The following is a 15,035-nucleotide window of genomic DNA, read 5'->3' on the forward strand; positions in this document are numbered from 1 at the left end:
ACTGTTGCAATCTACAAAATCCATACTAGAGAGTCACAGAACTGAGTTACAATAAATAAATAAATAAATAAATAAATAAATAAGCCATAATGCTTTAAGTTGCCTTAGTCATTGTTCTATTGCTGTGAAGAGACACTATGACCGTGACAGCTCTTATAAAGGACAGCATTTAGTTGGGGCTGGCTTACAGTTTCAGAGGTTTAGTCCATTATTGTCATGGTGGGAAGTATGGCAGCATGCAGGCAAACATGGTGCTGGAGAGGTAGCTGAGGGTTCTACATCTGGATCCACAGGCAGCAGGAAGAGAGAGAGAAACAGTGGGCCTGGCTTGAGAGTTTGAAACCGGGAAGCCCACCCTCAGTGACACACTTCCTCCAAGGCCACACCTCTTAAACCCTACCAAGTGGCACCACTTCCTAATGACCTAGCATTCAAACCTGTGAACCTATTGGGTGTCGTTCTTATTCAAACCACCACATAAGCTGACAAATTTTTGTTGTGCTACACCCATGACTGTCCTTGGTGGCATATGTCTCACCCTCTAAGCAAAGATTTCTCTGTGTGTGACTTACCACTTGGTCTTCCAGCTGAACCAAGTGACCAGTTTCCTAAAAGGCATTTTGACATTTTCTGGAGTCTTCCTTAAAGAGAACAAGCCCAGGTTTCATCAGTCAAGCAGTGTCCAGAGAGACCCTTCTGTACTCACTGAACCACAATTTGTTTGTGTAAACACCAGTGATTCCCAGGAGTGCACCTCAGCAATTCACGGCCATCATGTCTTGGCTTTGGTCCAGGCTTTATTAGAAAGCTTGAAAACTCCAAGATGCACTGATCCACCATGAGTGGTAGCAGAGGGCTGGATGAAACACAGAAATGGGGCAATTACTTTCAGGAGGGGAAGTAGAAAATGCTGAGGTCTACTGAGGCTAAGGGTAAAAATACAATGCACTGGCTTAAATAACATTTTCACTGTTCTGAAGACTGGGGTCTGAATCTGATGTTAGGCTCACTTCTTGACTTACAAGCTGATACTTTCTTGTTACCTTCTCATATGATGGAGAGATAGCTCTTATATCTCTTCTTAGAAAATCACTGATACCATTCACTAGATAGCCGATAGCCCCAACACTTCCTAAAGCACCCACCTTCAAACACCTTTGCCCTGGGGAATCTAAGTTTTAATATGTGAATTTTGGAGGAACACCAATTTGGTCCATTAAAAGGAGCTGATATTTATCTCATAATGGGTTGTCATTAGTGATTTCTCAAGGGAAGAGTAGAGGGAAAGGTATTTCTAGCACAGGGAACATGCAAGGAGGGTGGGGGTGAGTTCCAAAGTTCATGCATGGCATTTCAAGAGAAGAGAAAAACGTCAGTCCAGTAGTAGGCCGAGGTGTATGTGGCAGAGTGGAGAATTTTAAAGCTGGACAGGTACTTTGAAAACTAATTACAAATGGTTTCATATGTCATGCCAAGGAGTCTGAACTTCATACACAGACGAGGTAGCCAGATGGGTAGCAGTGTGTAAAGCAAAGGCCATATGGTCACAGTTGGTTCAAAGAAAGAGTAACTTTGGTTATGGAGGGGAAGATAGGAGGAGAGGTTGAGGAGACAGGAGGCTGGGATATAAGATGTGTAAGAATCTTCATGAAAAGTTATAAGGTTGTAAATGTTGTGTCCAAGTTGTGAAGATCCCCAGAGATCACCAGGGAGACAGACCCATTGAACTGTAAAAGCAAGGTTTTATTGTTCATCCAACTACGACAGGGACCCCATCTAACAAGCTGATGCAGCAGCCTCCAGAGGGAGCGAAGTTCCCTGTCTGCTGCTAGGTTTTAACGACAAAAGTTACAGGATTACATCAGTAGGTACAGGTTGGTTTCTGATTGGTTGATATTTGAGAACAATTAGGAAATTTTCTCAAAGTCATACTTTGGCATGAAATACCTGTCTATCAATTATTCTCATTGGTCAGTGCTGAGAGGGAACATTCTGTGGTTTCTATGGCTTTGACTTGTTACTTGCAGGTGGCCTGTTGTACAGAGATACCAATAGTTTTCAGAACTGTATCCTGGAGACTACAGGGGATGTTTTGGTCTTCCCTGGAGTTTCTTTCGTGGCCAAACAGTTCCCAGGAACCAAGTATCTAGGAGAATAGGGGAGGTCTGGAATTTCTTTGTGTTCAGTTTTTGCCCTAGGCCCTGGGAGGCCAGAGGATCTGGAGTTTCCTTGTGTCTTTTCTGTAGCCTGTCATAGCTGCTAAAGCTGGGGGCTGATTCAGGGTCTGGTTCTTTCAGTAAATACACTAAGCAGGGGCAGTAGAAATAAGAAGAAAGTGTAGATTGGGAAACTTTTTCTAGGTAGAATTAGCAAGATTTGGTGAGTCGTCAGAGCAAAGGTGGGTTTTGATGTGACCATGGGGATAGTAGCTTAGAGATAAGATAGATTGACATACCACAGACTACAAGGAAGACTACATGGTGGAGGGTGGGAGTAGGGGGGGAAATACTTTTTAAAAGGAAGATATTGAAGTTTGTTTATACCATGTTAAGTGTCTCAGTAGCATCCAAGGATAAGTTAGTATAGGAATGAGGAACAAGAAGACCACATGCCTTTGGTATGGTATTCTAGGAATTCTGACCACCCTCAGAGACAAGTGTCTTTAACAGATGGTGATGGGAAAAATATTTTGGCTGGAGGTGGGGGTAGTGAGATATTGGAAGCTTGCAATGAATCCAAACTTCTTGGAATGCTCTTGAGTCAACAGGAGTAGGAGAATTTGTAAGCAACCAGTTTCCCAAACTATTTATTCTTAGCAGACTAATGTACATTCATATTCAGCTTAAACCTTTGAGATACCTGAGAAATTGCATTGATTAAAGATAGGTGTGCATGCACAGAAATGAAATGTTACTATAACTATGCACATATATAAATAGTTGTCATCTTAGTCACTGTTTTATTGCTGTGAAGAGAGACCATATCCAAGATAACGCTTACAAAAGAAAACATTTAATTGGGGCTTGCTTACCATTTTAGAGAATTAGTCCCTGATCATCATGTGGGAAGCAGGCAGTCATGGCACTGGGTAGTAGCTGAGAGCTTAACATCCTGATCCATAGGTAGCAGAGAGAGAGAAAGAGATGGAGAGAGACAGAGACAGAGAGAGAGAATGGGGAGTGAATGGAGGGGGAGGGAGAAGGAGAGAGAGATGAGCTTGAAATTTCTTGTTTTTGTTTTTGAGACAGGATCTCACTATGTATCTCTGGTTGTCCTGGAACTCTAAAGTATATCAGGCTGCCCTTGAACACCACAGAGATTCCCCTGCCTCTGCCTCCAGAGTGCAGGGGACTAAAGATGTATACCACTCTGCATGGCTTGACCATAAATGGGAATTTATGAAACGAAAAGGCTGCCGATTCCAGCCTATGGAATGGTTAAATATCTTTACCATCCATACATTTTACAAAGAGTTAAAGTCTTAGTATCTAGAAAATACAAAGTACACCCCCCTCCATTGTTGTTGTTGTTGTTTTTTCTAGCCCCATGTTGGAACTCCAAAATGTGGGGGTTTTATTCTTTGCTCTTACTCTTTGGCTCTTTTGAGGGGGCTCCAAATAAATCACACACATGGAGACTTATTACTTGTAACTGCCCAGCCTTAGCTCGGCTTGTTTCTTGCCAATTTTTCTTAAATTATCCGAACTACCTTTTGCTGTTGGGCTTTTTCGTTTTCTTACTTTTGTATATCTTTCTTTCACCCTTGCTCGTGGCTGACTGGGTGGCTGGCCCTGGATATCATCCTCTCCTCGTTCTATCTCGCTTCTTTCTTTCTCCAGTTTTCTCCTTCTATTTATTCTCTCTGCCTGCCAGCCCCACCTAGCCTTTCTCCTCCCTCACTATTGGCCATTCAGCTCTTTATTAGACCATCAGGTATTTTAGACAGGCAAAGAATCAGAGCTTCACAGAGTTAAACAAATGCAGCATAAACAAAAGCAACACATACTAACATCGCTAAACAAATGTTTCAGAGCATAAACAAATGTAACACACCTTTAAGTAATATTCTGTAATATGTCATCAAGAAAACAAAAAAACTCAATTTAAAAATGGAGCCCTCACAAAACGAGACACAAATGGCTGAGAAATATTTAAGAAATGTTCAAAATACTTAGCTGTCAGGGAAATACAAATTAAAACTTCTTTGAGATTTCATTTTATGCTAGTCAGAATAGCTAAGTTAAAAAAAAAAATGCTGGCAAATGCTGCCATGGGATGTGAAGAAAGAAAGGGGAACATATACTCACTACTGGTGTGAGTACAAATTGGTGTGACCAGGATGGAAATTGGTGTAGCAGTTCCTCAAAAATCCAGAAATAGATCTATGATTCAACTATAGTTGAATACCACCTCTCTCTCTCTCTCTCTCTCTCTCTCTAATATATATATATATATATATATATATATATATCTGTTACGATAAATCTTTCTGCCAAAAGCTGCCAAAAGCTGCCCAGCCCCACCACCACGTGTGCGCTTTATTATGACAGCCGCCCTCTGAGTTAGGGCCCAAATTAATACACAGAGAGCATTTGTGTCTCACTGCCAAGAAAAACCCTAAACCATTTAAATGCCATATTTCTGTAGGTCTTTTGAAAGGTTTGAAGAATACCTAACCATGTCAAATACATCTCTGTAAATCTAGAAAACCTAACTAACCTAATTATAAGTTCTGTGACTATCATAGGCAATTATATAACCTTATTTAATTATGCATATCATTTAAAAAGAGCTGTATAAACACAACACCTAAACAAGAGGAGACATATACATATCACAAAATTGACCTTAAAGTTGTATCAATAAATGAAAATCTATACCAATACGAAGTATTCATTCCTATATCCTATTCCCCTTTTTTCTTTAAAAAAAATTGACTATGCTCATTATCATTTATAACCAACCCCATTTAAATGAAAACAAACATTTATAAACAATATTTGGGAATATGGGTGTCGTTCTTCTAAACTGCTTCCTGCTAATTGGGGGCGATGTTCATACCATTGGAATCATGATAAAACATAGAAATCTGACCAAGTCCTTGTTTTTGTAGTCTGTAAGGCTGTATCGTCTCAGCTTCAGGGGGTCTTGCTTGATCAAACCATATTAGTCTGGAAGGAATCCACAGCTTTTCATTTTCTGTGGAAACACAAGAAAAAACTTTTTTTCCAAGTAGCCTGTCCTTAGACTTAAATTTTGAAGTCAAAAGCATTTTTAAAATGTATAAGTTGGATTAATTTAGCAGCATTTATAATCAAATGTATTTTAGCAGCAGTAAGTCTTTCCTCGGCAATCAAACAAGAATTCTATATCCTACTGTCTTAGTTGGGGTTTATATTGCTGTGACCGAAAAGCAAGCTGGGTGGGGGGGGGGATGGTTTATTCAGCTTACACTTCTACAGCACTGTTTATCATTGAAGGAGATCAGGACAGGAACTAAAACAGGACAGGATCCTGGAGGCAGGAGCTGATGCAGAGGCCATGGAGGGAGGTTGATTGCTGGTTTGCTTCCCCTGGCTTGCTCAGCCTGGTTTCTTATAGAACCCAGGATCACCAGACCAGGGATGGAAACACCCACAATGGGCTGGGCCCTCCCCCATCAATCAATAATTAAGAAAATGCCTTACAACTGCATCTTAGGGAGGCAATTTCCCAATTAAGGTTTCCTCCTTTCAGATAACTCTAATTTGTGTGAGGTTGATATAAGGCGAGCCAGCAAACCTACTACAGAGACACTTGCTCAGCCATGTTCATTGCTGCCCTTTTCATAAGAGCCAGGAAATGGAAACCACCTGTTTCTTTCACCAACTGATGAATAGTATAATAAAAATGTGGTGTATTCACACAGTGGAATCTTATTCAGCTGTTAAGAAAAAATGAAATTTGTAGGTAAATGTACAGAGCGAGACGATGTCATTCTGGCTGAGGAAACTCAGATTCAGAAAGGCAAGCATAACATGTTTTCTTATTTGTGTGTTAGTTTCGAATATGCAGATATGTTCTAAATTTGGAATACCCACCGAGGTCTGGAAATTAGTGAGGGTCCATGGGAGAGGGCTCCAAAGTAGAGGGGAGAGAGCATAGTGATATAAAGGGTTAAGGGAGAGCAATGAACCAGGAAGGGTTAAGTGGGGTGGAGGGCTGGGAGGACAGGATAGAAGAGGGAAAATGAGAGGAATAAATAACTAAGGACTTCAAAAAAGCCAGTGAAAACTTTCTACTGTAGATGCTTCCTAAGTAGTTGGTAGCATTAATAATGTTAACACATTTGCATTTGTTTATTTTTTTCTGGCTTGGACAGTTTGGTTAAGATTTTCATCATATAAGTGAAAACAAGGCAGTGAAATCAATTAAACATCAACTTATCAGGTCAACGGTTATATCCAGTAATGGTCCATTAATTCCAAAAGCATCTTCATTTCCTGTGTGAAGTTACCTTCCACGATTCTAAATGAACTATTGAGTGTCTGTGCATTCAAGTTTGTCCACTTGAACTAGTTTCTTACAGACTTCTTTATGGTTTTTTTTTTTTTTCATTTTGAAGAAGTAGAAAGGAATGAAATCTTATTTACTCTTGAAAAAAAAATTGTATCATGAAAAATTCTTCCTCAACTTCGTATAACTTGGATAACTGACAGCCAGACCACTTTTCCCTGGAGGAGGAGGATGTGGGTTTTAGGTACATAATGGTTCCCTAGCAACCAGATGACTGACAGCCAAGTTAGTGTGGGATGAGCCCCAGGGGTATCTTTGTTACCAGGTAGAGGAGGTGTGGTGGAGGAAGCAGGGAAGAGAGTTACCCTCTTCCTGGTAGCAACCTGACATCTTCAATACTAGCAGCCCATCCACATGAATCTTCTGCACCAGTGTACGTTGCAAAAGATGAGCACAGGGCTGATACGTGTCTGCTGTGCCATCATGTGCACTCGCCAATCGCTTCTGTATCTAGTTCTCCCTCTCTTTGGGCTCATCATCTCATCTCAAGGTCACCGAAACAAGTCACTTCTGAGCCTGGCTCCTATTTTGTAGTGTGAGCTGACCTGAAAGTCACTATGCAACCTAGGCTGGCTTCCTGCTTCAGCCTCCGATGTGTTGTGATTACAAACTTGAGCCAACACGTCAAGTTTCTACCGGAACCTTCTCAAAGAACTGCTACCCTGGTCAGGTCCAGACTTGACACTGGGACTGAATATGTTGCTTCATCCCAGAATGTGAGCCTGGCCTCTGTCCTCAGCTCTGACGTGACACTATTTAGTCCACCACCCATGTTCTTCAATGTTTCCCTCTACTTGGTCCAAGCTGGGACTTGGCTTCTCCATCTCCACTAGACACTTTTCCCAGGCTCACTAAGTAGGTTTCAGATTCACTCATCTTAAAAATAAAGCAACCCTTTCCAATGTCACTCGGCTCTTTTGGTAATACTGTGTTTATTTCTATCTGCTGAGAATAAAAATTATCCCTAGTAGGCTGGGGTCTTGTGCTCCATCTTTCTCTTGCTTTTTGGCTTTTTATTCTTTCCACATGTCTCTGATCTGTTACTCCTTCACTCCCTCCACCCCCCATTCCCCTTTCTTCCTCTCTCTCCTCTCATTCTCTCTCATACTTTAGCCTTCTTCCTTCTCACTGTAGTTCCCTTACTTTATAGAAAGCTCCCTGAAGCTAGAGTATAGCCTCCAATATGCCTCTGCAGAAGGCCACCAAGGACCAGCTGATTGCCAAATCCTTACTTGCGCTCTCTTTTGAGTGTCACACGGTAGCCACTGTCTGAAAGTGAATTTCCATTCCTTTGTTAGTACATTTTCTGTTACTTCAGGAATTCCTTTCTCTTTCGCCGTCTGCCTCTTACATATAGACACCCATAGCTCTTTCTCCCCCTTTTTTTCTCTTCTGAGATTTATTTTCAACTAGTTCTTTTTGTCTTCTGCTCTCTCATTGTGAGTTCCAGTGACACACATCCTGATAACCGCCACGCCTACCTCCCAATTCAGACCTTGCTCCTGGCCCCCAAAGTCACTTTTCTGATGACCTCCATGGACCTTATTCTGACTTTTCCACAGATGGCTAGCCCTGATAGTCACCATGTTTCTCATCTAGTTTCCCTTCTGTGGAAGGAAAAGAAGACCCTTAGAATTATTTATTTTATTATTTTACATGTATGAGTGTTTTACCTCCATATATGTATGTGTACCATGTGAGTGCCTAGAAGCCTTGGAAGTCGGAGGAGGACACGGAATCTCCATGTGACTGGAGTTGTAGATGGCTGTGAGCTGCCATGTGGGTGCTGGGAATTGAACCCAGGTCCTCTGCAAGAACAAGTGCTATTAACCACAAAGCTGCCTCTCCAGCTCTGAGCTTGCTTTTGAACAATGTGATAGAGTGGAAATGGATGGAGTGGTGGCAGGCTTGGGATTTCATGTTGAAGCTTTAGAACTCACTTTTAGACAGTGGCTGTCGTGTTACACACAAATGAGAAATCGAGTTACAGTCCCAGCCTACATTTTTTGTTGTTAAAAATATATTCACATGGGGGGGGAAATTAGAGTAGGGAAAATATATCAACAGTAATTATCTGTGAGTAGAATTGCTTCTGATTTCTATTTTATTCTTTTCGCTTGTCCATTATTTTCTAAAATTCCTTTCAGCAAACATGTTTGCTTTTGTAAGAAGGAAGAAAAATTTTAAATTGCCAACCACAACAATTACACATTTGTTTAATAGTCTCAAACTTACTGCACCAGAAGATTGATGAAATTATTTTCGTTTATAGGAGAAAGTTAATTGTGTTTATTCTGAAACACAGTATAAAGTTACAGTTGTGGAAATTCCCAAGTGATCATGTGATTTAGGAAGCAAATAGGCATTTCTACATGGAGAAAAGAGGAACTTCTCAGGCTCTAGGAGTTGAGCTCAGTAAAACTTTGAAAGCCGAGGTACTTCCTTTAAGGCAGTGCTTCTCAATTTGTGAGTCCCGACCCCTTTAAGGGTCAAATATCAGATACAGAGCTTATCAGATATTAACATTACAATTAATATCAGTAGCAGAAATACAGTCATGAAGTACAATGAATTTGGCTTTATGGCTGGGGGTCACCACAGCAGGAGGAGCTGTGTTAAAGGGTCCCAGCATCAGGAAGGTCCAGAACCATTGTTCTGAGGAAGCCATGGTGCCCAGAGTACAGGACACTCCCCTCAGAGACCCTCTGATCCCCTGGTAGACTGCTGCCAGTGGCTTTTCTTTTGGTAAAGCAGCGATTGGAAGGAAGAGAACAACACTTCCTTTCCTGGGTCAGAGCCTTTCTCCCTTCCTGTTAGAGAACAGGGGACTGAACCCTTTCCTTCCAGCCTTAAAATGTTTTACTCTAAGTCGGCAAGAGGCAGTCATACATAAGTAATCAGATTAAAGTGTGCTCATTGGGTCTACGGCCATACCACCCTGAACCTGCCCAATCTCGTCAGGTTAAAGTATGCTCACTGGATAGGGTATGTGAGTATGTATGTGTTTGCATGCATGTTCACACAGAATCCAGTGCTGTTAGACAGTAGATATGTGTGTTTTCATGCACGTGCACACAGAATCCAATGCTGTTAAACAGTAGATAGTAGAGGGCCTCTAATTATTACAGCTGGGTCTGCTCACTGTCTGTGGGATCACTGGTTTAAAAAGCATCCGAAAAACTGCTTTATTTGGTTCATAGATTTGCTTACTGAAATAAAGAAAAAGGAGGAGAATGAGGGGCCTTGTAAGAATAGCCATGCTGGGCTAGGACCGAGGCTGGGTGTCTGACAACACTCCATATAGCTGAGATCCAAGAAAGAAAGTAAAAAAGGAACCCACTTCCAATTATTCCCACAAGTGACTTGCCTAGCTCTTGATAATGGTCAAGAAAATGACATTTTCTTAAGCAAGTACTTTCCCCGTTTCAGTATATATCATAAATTGAGATGAAACTTGAAAGTTTTACTCTAAAAAATATGCTTTTAGAGTTATAATCTTTTATGCCTTAGAGATCAAGTGTCTGTCAGAATTCTTAGAAGCTTAGCACCCCACAAGAGTGGGTGTTATGTGGGCCCTGGGTGACAGTAGAAGGCACAGGATTTTCAGCTGGGATTGAGCAAGCAATCAAATAGGAAGCTTAGGGCTTTCATTTAAATTTTATTGTGCTCTGTCTGTTGTTCCCATTCTCTGACAAAAAATTCATTGAGATATTTTGAAATGTCTCAGTTAGACTCTAGTGTTAGGAAATGAAGTAAAAAAGCCCAAAAGTGCTAACTTAGTGTTGATTTTCCTTATTTATAGCAATATCTAAAAGAAGAGTGAAGGCCATTTCTTTTCAGTTTTATATATTTCATGCCCTGCATCCAATTATTTCCAGAAGTTCTCAGCAGAGCATCTGTGCCCAGATGTAGGCAATGAGTGTGTATACAGTAGAACCCACAAGAAGTGGCAGGAAGGTATACCCTTCTCTAGTCAGGACTGGGACATGATTTTGTGAACTTTACTTGAGATAGTCAGTAATGAACATCTGGGGCAACACAGCAATGATAAACTTTGTCTATATTTTCCAAGAAATCAATTAGCTTTGTTGAGTTGACATCAGAAATTAAAAAAAAAATTGTAATGTTATTTTTTTCCTTCTTTCTTTGTGTGTGTGCTTTGAATGTGATGTGCATATGTGATGTTTGTGTGTATGGTATATGAATGTGGTGTGTATGTGGTGTGTGTGTGTGTGTGTGTGTGTGTGTGTGTGTGTGTGTGTGTGTGTAGTTTAATAGATCTAGAGGCCAGAATAAAGAGAATGAACCTTCCATGTTGACTGAGGCTGTCCCGACCCCACCATCTGAAGCCACCAGTACACTTGAGCCATTTCTCAGCAACTCTAAAGTGATGGAAACCAGAACTCAAAATCCCAATTTGATTTTACAGTCAGAAAAATCTCTGTACAAAGGTAAGAGAGATCTGTCACACAGCTGCTGTCTCCACAGTGTGAGGGAGGCACACAAGTGGTCTCTAGAATGTCCTCTGAGGAAAAGCTGTAACTCAATAGGGAAGACAAAGCCAGTTTCGGCTGAGTCACATGGAACTTGAGAGGCAGCTGTCTGGGGAGCAATGTGGTTATGGAAATGTTACAGTACAGGTTTTAACCTGAATGTCTGAGAGGTGATGGTTTTCCATTTGCCACAGTGGCTCTGCGCTCTTCTCAAAAGTAGATATTTGGGTTTTTGACCCTTGATTGTGTAACCTGGGTTTGGACTCAGCAACATGTTTTCCATGAGTTCATATACATACAGACCAAATCCATCACTGAGGATATTTTGCAACATACAAAATATCGACAATATCCAAGTCCTGCAAAAGCTTAGATGAACTTGAAAACAGGTTGCACCATCTAAGTTATTTAGTTCTTGTGGTGGCAGTTGTGTGAGTCTGTTCTTTTCCATTAGGTCTAAGGAGTCTTTGTAGCAGAAGTAGATTTAGAGATCAGTTTTAGAAAATATATCAAGACACACTCCGAATGAGAGGAAACGATTAGGGGAGTTGGAGTGAAGACAGGCTTTGTTATAGAGACGAAGTTCATAACACACGACTGTCTCTAGGTACATTGTTGAGCAGCTGCTTTTTGTTTGTCTGGCTTTTCTTACCTTGGGATAATTTTTTCAGGTAGAAAATAAGAATCAAGGCTGTCTGTATTGTTGATCAATGAGAAGGGATTTAATAAGTTGAAGCGTCAGATTAAGTTAGCAGAATGTGGCCTTATTGTTTTGGCTTTCTTATAGGGGGTACACTCCTAAAGTTTGTAGTAACTGACATGCCCTGTCTTCTCTGGTCTTGCAACAATTGCCCTTTAAAAAGAAAAATAATACCAACACTGCCCTTAGGTGATTGTGTGTTATAGTAAAAGACACAAGTCCTGTTCTGGGCACAGAAGTACCAGTCCTCTGGAGGTGAAGGGTGGAACATTGCAAGTTCAAGGCCAGCCTGGGCTGCCTAGTGAGACTGTTTTTAAAAAAAATCCCATCTTCTCCTATCAGCTAATTCCCCAGAGATATTAATTAATGGATCCTCACTATACCTTCTTGAAAATGTGCAATTTAATGGGCTTCCCTAAAGATGAAAGACTTGATTTTGAAGGAACGGATAACAAGTAGTAGAGTTCCAGGTGGCAGGCAGAATATTTGGGGTAATATAGAACTCTCTTTTTCAATAACTTAGAACCATATTTTCTTTATGAAGTGAACTTAGAGCCATATTTTCTTTATGAAGTGAACTTAGAACCATATTTTATTAAACTTTTTAATTACTTCACTTCATAAAGCTTTTCCCCCCCGATGTCTTCAATGGAAACAACAATAACAACAACAAAACAAACTTCTAGTAACCTCCACCCCCTTTTCTCCCTAGATCCAAGATGTGAGGAAGCCCTGAAACCTGGAAACTGTGGAGACTATGTAGTTCGATGGTATTATGACAAACAGGTCAACTCGTGTGCTCGTTTTTGGTTCAGTGGCTGCAACGGCTCAGGAAACAGATTCCACAGTGAAAGGGAATGTCAAGAAACCTGCCTTCGACGATAAAGAAGCGCATCAGCCTGCTTCAATCAGAGGCTTACAAAGAGCCCAACACAAACAGTGTGCCACATCCGAGAAGACACTAAGTAGTGATAGTTCATAAATGTATAGAATCCTCACAACCACCACCCATGTAGTATTATATGGGATAGGGATACATAGTATTACTAACTGCCTCCCAGGTGAGAAAGCTAAGACTCTCCCGCTTTTAGTGGCTTGTCAGCTGTCACCCGGCTGCAGGGTGGAAGTACTAGGGATTTGGACTCAGCTGTGTGACTTCAGAACAGAGGCTTCATGTGCTTCACAGCCTGCAGCTTGGTCCTGATGTCCCCTCATTCTATTCCACATATGACATCAGGTCAAACCCCACCCTGCCTGAGCCCCCACTCTTGCAGAATGGCTTGTGATGGGAAGGACTCTGGTTTGCACATTGGTGTGCTGGGATAGTGGTAGAGGATGACGAGGAGAGTAAAGAAATTAGCACAAAGTGATAGCGCGGAGAAATACATCTGAAATAACTTTACTAATTAGATGATAAATGGACACTTCCCATTCTTCCTTGGTATCAAAGCCTTTGGTATGCTTAAAATATGTATTAAAATGAAGCAGGTTTTACAATTTTTTTTCCTTACAGATACACAGATGAGACTCGATTTTATGGTGAGGGAAGGAGAATTAAGTCCACCATTTTGTAACAAGCATGTTACACCAAGTGTGAGGAGGCTGAGCGTTCTCAGATAGTATTTTAACACATCATTAACAACACGATTTCTCCTCGGCTTGTCATTCTCATTCAAGTTGGACACCAAAAGGCTCTAGACTAAGGAAATGGAAGAATAGCCATCCTGGCAAAAATACCGTTACAGGGGGTTCCATGGTACAATTAAAATTGTATCATGTAATATGTTTTTTACTAAAAAAGAATACATACAATTTGTCTATCAGTTTTAAAACAGGATGAGACAGGCAGTAACCACATCATCTACAGATTAGACCAAAGCCTTGACTCTATGGAAGTCCCCATGCTCCTCTCTTGATGCCTTTCTACGCCAGGGATTCCTGCTTCCAGCTTTGCCTCACTGTGGGCTTTCCTATTCAGTTTTACATGTAAAACTACTTGTATCTCTTTGGAGGCCTAAATAATATATAGTTAGTCTTGTACAGCTTATGGCTTTGTAAGAATGATTCTCAACTTCTACAACTTAATATTTTAATTTAGCTTTATAATCAATCCACATTTTACTTCTATAAATACATTCCCAAATAACTTATTCCTTAGATGTTGGAGTACTAGACAACTTTTACTGAAATAAGTACTTCTCTATGATTCGCTAGATGATGTTGTTATTCATATGAAAACATTTGTAAGAATGTCATACTTGTGTAATATTTGTGAGGATATATAACAATACATTTAATCATTGCTTTGGCTGTGATCAATTGAGCTGTTTCTATTTTATTTTTATTTTTCACTATTCCACCAGCATTACTGAGGATATTTTCATATTTGTATCCCTGGATATCCACATTCCAGGTTTTTAAGGGTATTTACCCTAACTGGAATTTCTGAGATGCGTGTGTGTGTGTGTGTGTGTGTGTGTGTGTGTGTGTGTGTGTGTGTGTGTGTTAAAACTAATGTATATTATGCCATTTTTCTCCCCAAAGTGAACAATTTTATTGTAGGTTCCTAACAGTTGTGTCAGAGGTATTATTGTCTAGTGCATGTCAAACATACTGTCATTTGATACTTATTGCTAGCAGATTTCTTCCTTTTGCTTAGGTGGCTATAATGCGGTTAGCATCTTGTTTTGATGTGGTGTTCTCTGGGAACACCTTAGCCAGCTTTAATACCATCTGTGCTCCTGCTTTTGTGAAATGCCTGTTTACAATCACAGATGATTTTTTTTTATTAGATTGTACTGTTTTCTTTATTGAGTACTTGGAGTCTTTATGTTTTTTGAGATCTGTTTTGCTTGGTGTTTATATTGCTAACATGTGTATAGCCTACCTGCCTTTCTCCCTGCCTCCTTCCCCCTCTTCTTCCTCTCTCTCTCTCTCTCTCTCTCTCTCTCTCTCTCTCTCTCTTGTGTTTGGTGTTTGTTTCCTGATTTAAGTTCTTCTTTTCCTTTTCTTTCTTTCACAGGGTTTCTCTGTGTAGCCCCAACTGTCCAGGAACTAGCTCTGTAGACCAGGCTGGCCTTAAACTCTCAGAGATCCAGCTATTTCTGCCTTCTGAGTGCTGAGATTAGAGGCGCGCACCACCACCGCTCAGCTTCTGTTTTAATTTCGAATGCAGTTAAGTCTACCAATCTTAATTTTCACTGCTCAGTTTCTCATCTATCTTTCCTGGGGGAAAGACTTCCCAGGACCAGAAATCATCCAGTGCGGCCATCAGCTCCCTACCTTCC

At 40.7% G+C, this 15,035-nt stretch overlaps 1 protein-coding gene across 1 annotated transcript in view; it reads left to right on the top strand.

Annotated features, from left to right (window-relative positions):
• The window catches only part of Col28a1 (collagen type XXVIII alpha 1 chain), a 155,909-nt gene extending 143,276 nt beyond the window's left edge, over positions 1-12,633 (top strand). The window contains exons 33-34 of the mRNA XM_035450390.1: positions 10,826-11,006; positions 12,461-12,633. Coding sequence (XP_035306281.1) covers positions 10,826-11,006; positions 12,461-12,633 — 354 coding nt within the window. The remainder of the gene's footprint in view (positions 1-10,825; positions 11,007-12,460) is intronic.
• The last annotated feature ends 2,402 nt before the right edge of the window (positions 12,634-15,035 follow it).

Source organism: Cricetulus griseus (genome assembly GCF_003668045.3).
Source record: "Cricetulus griseus strain 17A/GY chromosome 1 unlocalized genomic scaffold, alternate assembly CriGri-PICRH-1.0 chr1_0, whole genome shotgun sequence".
Classification (NCBI taxonomy): Eukaryota; Metazoa; Chordata; class Mammalia; order Rodentia; family Cricetidae; genus Cricetulus; species Cricetulus griseus.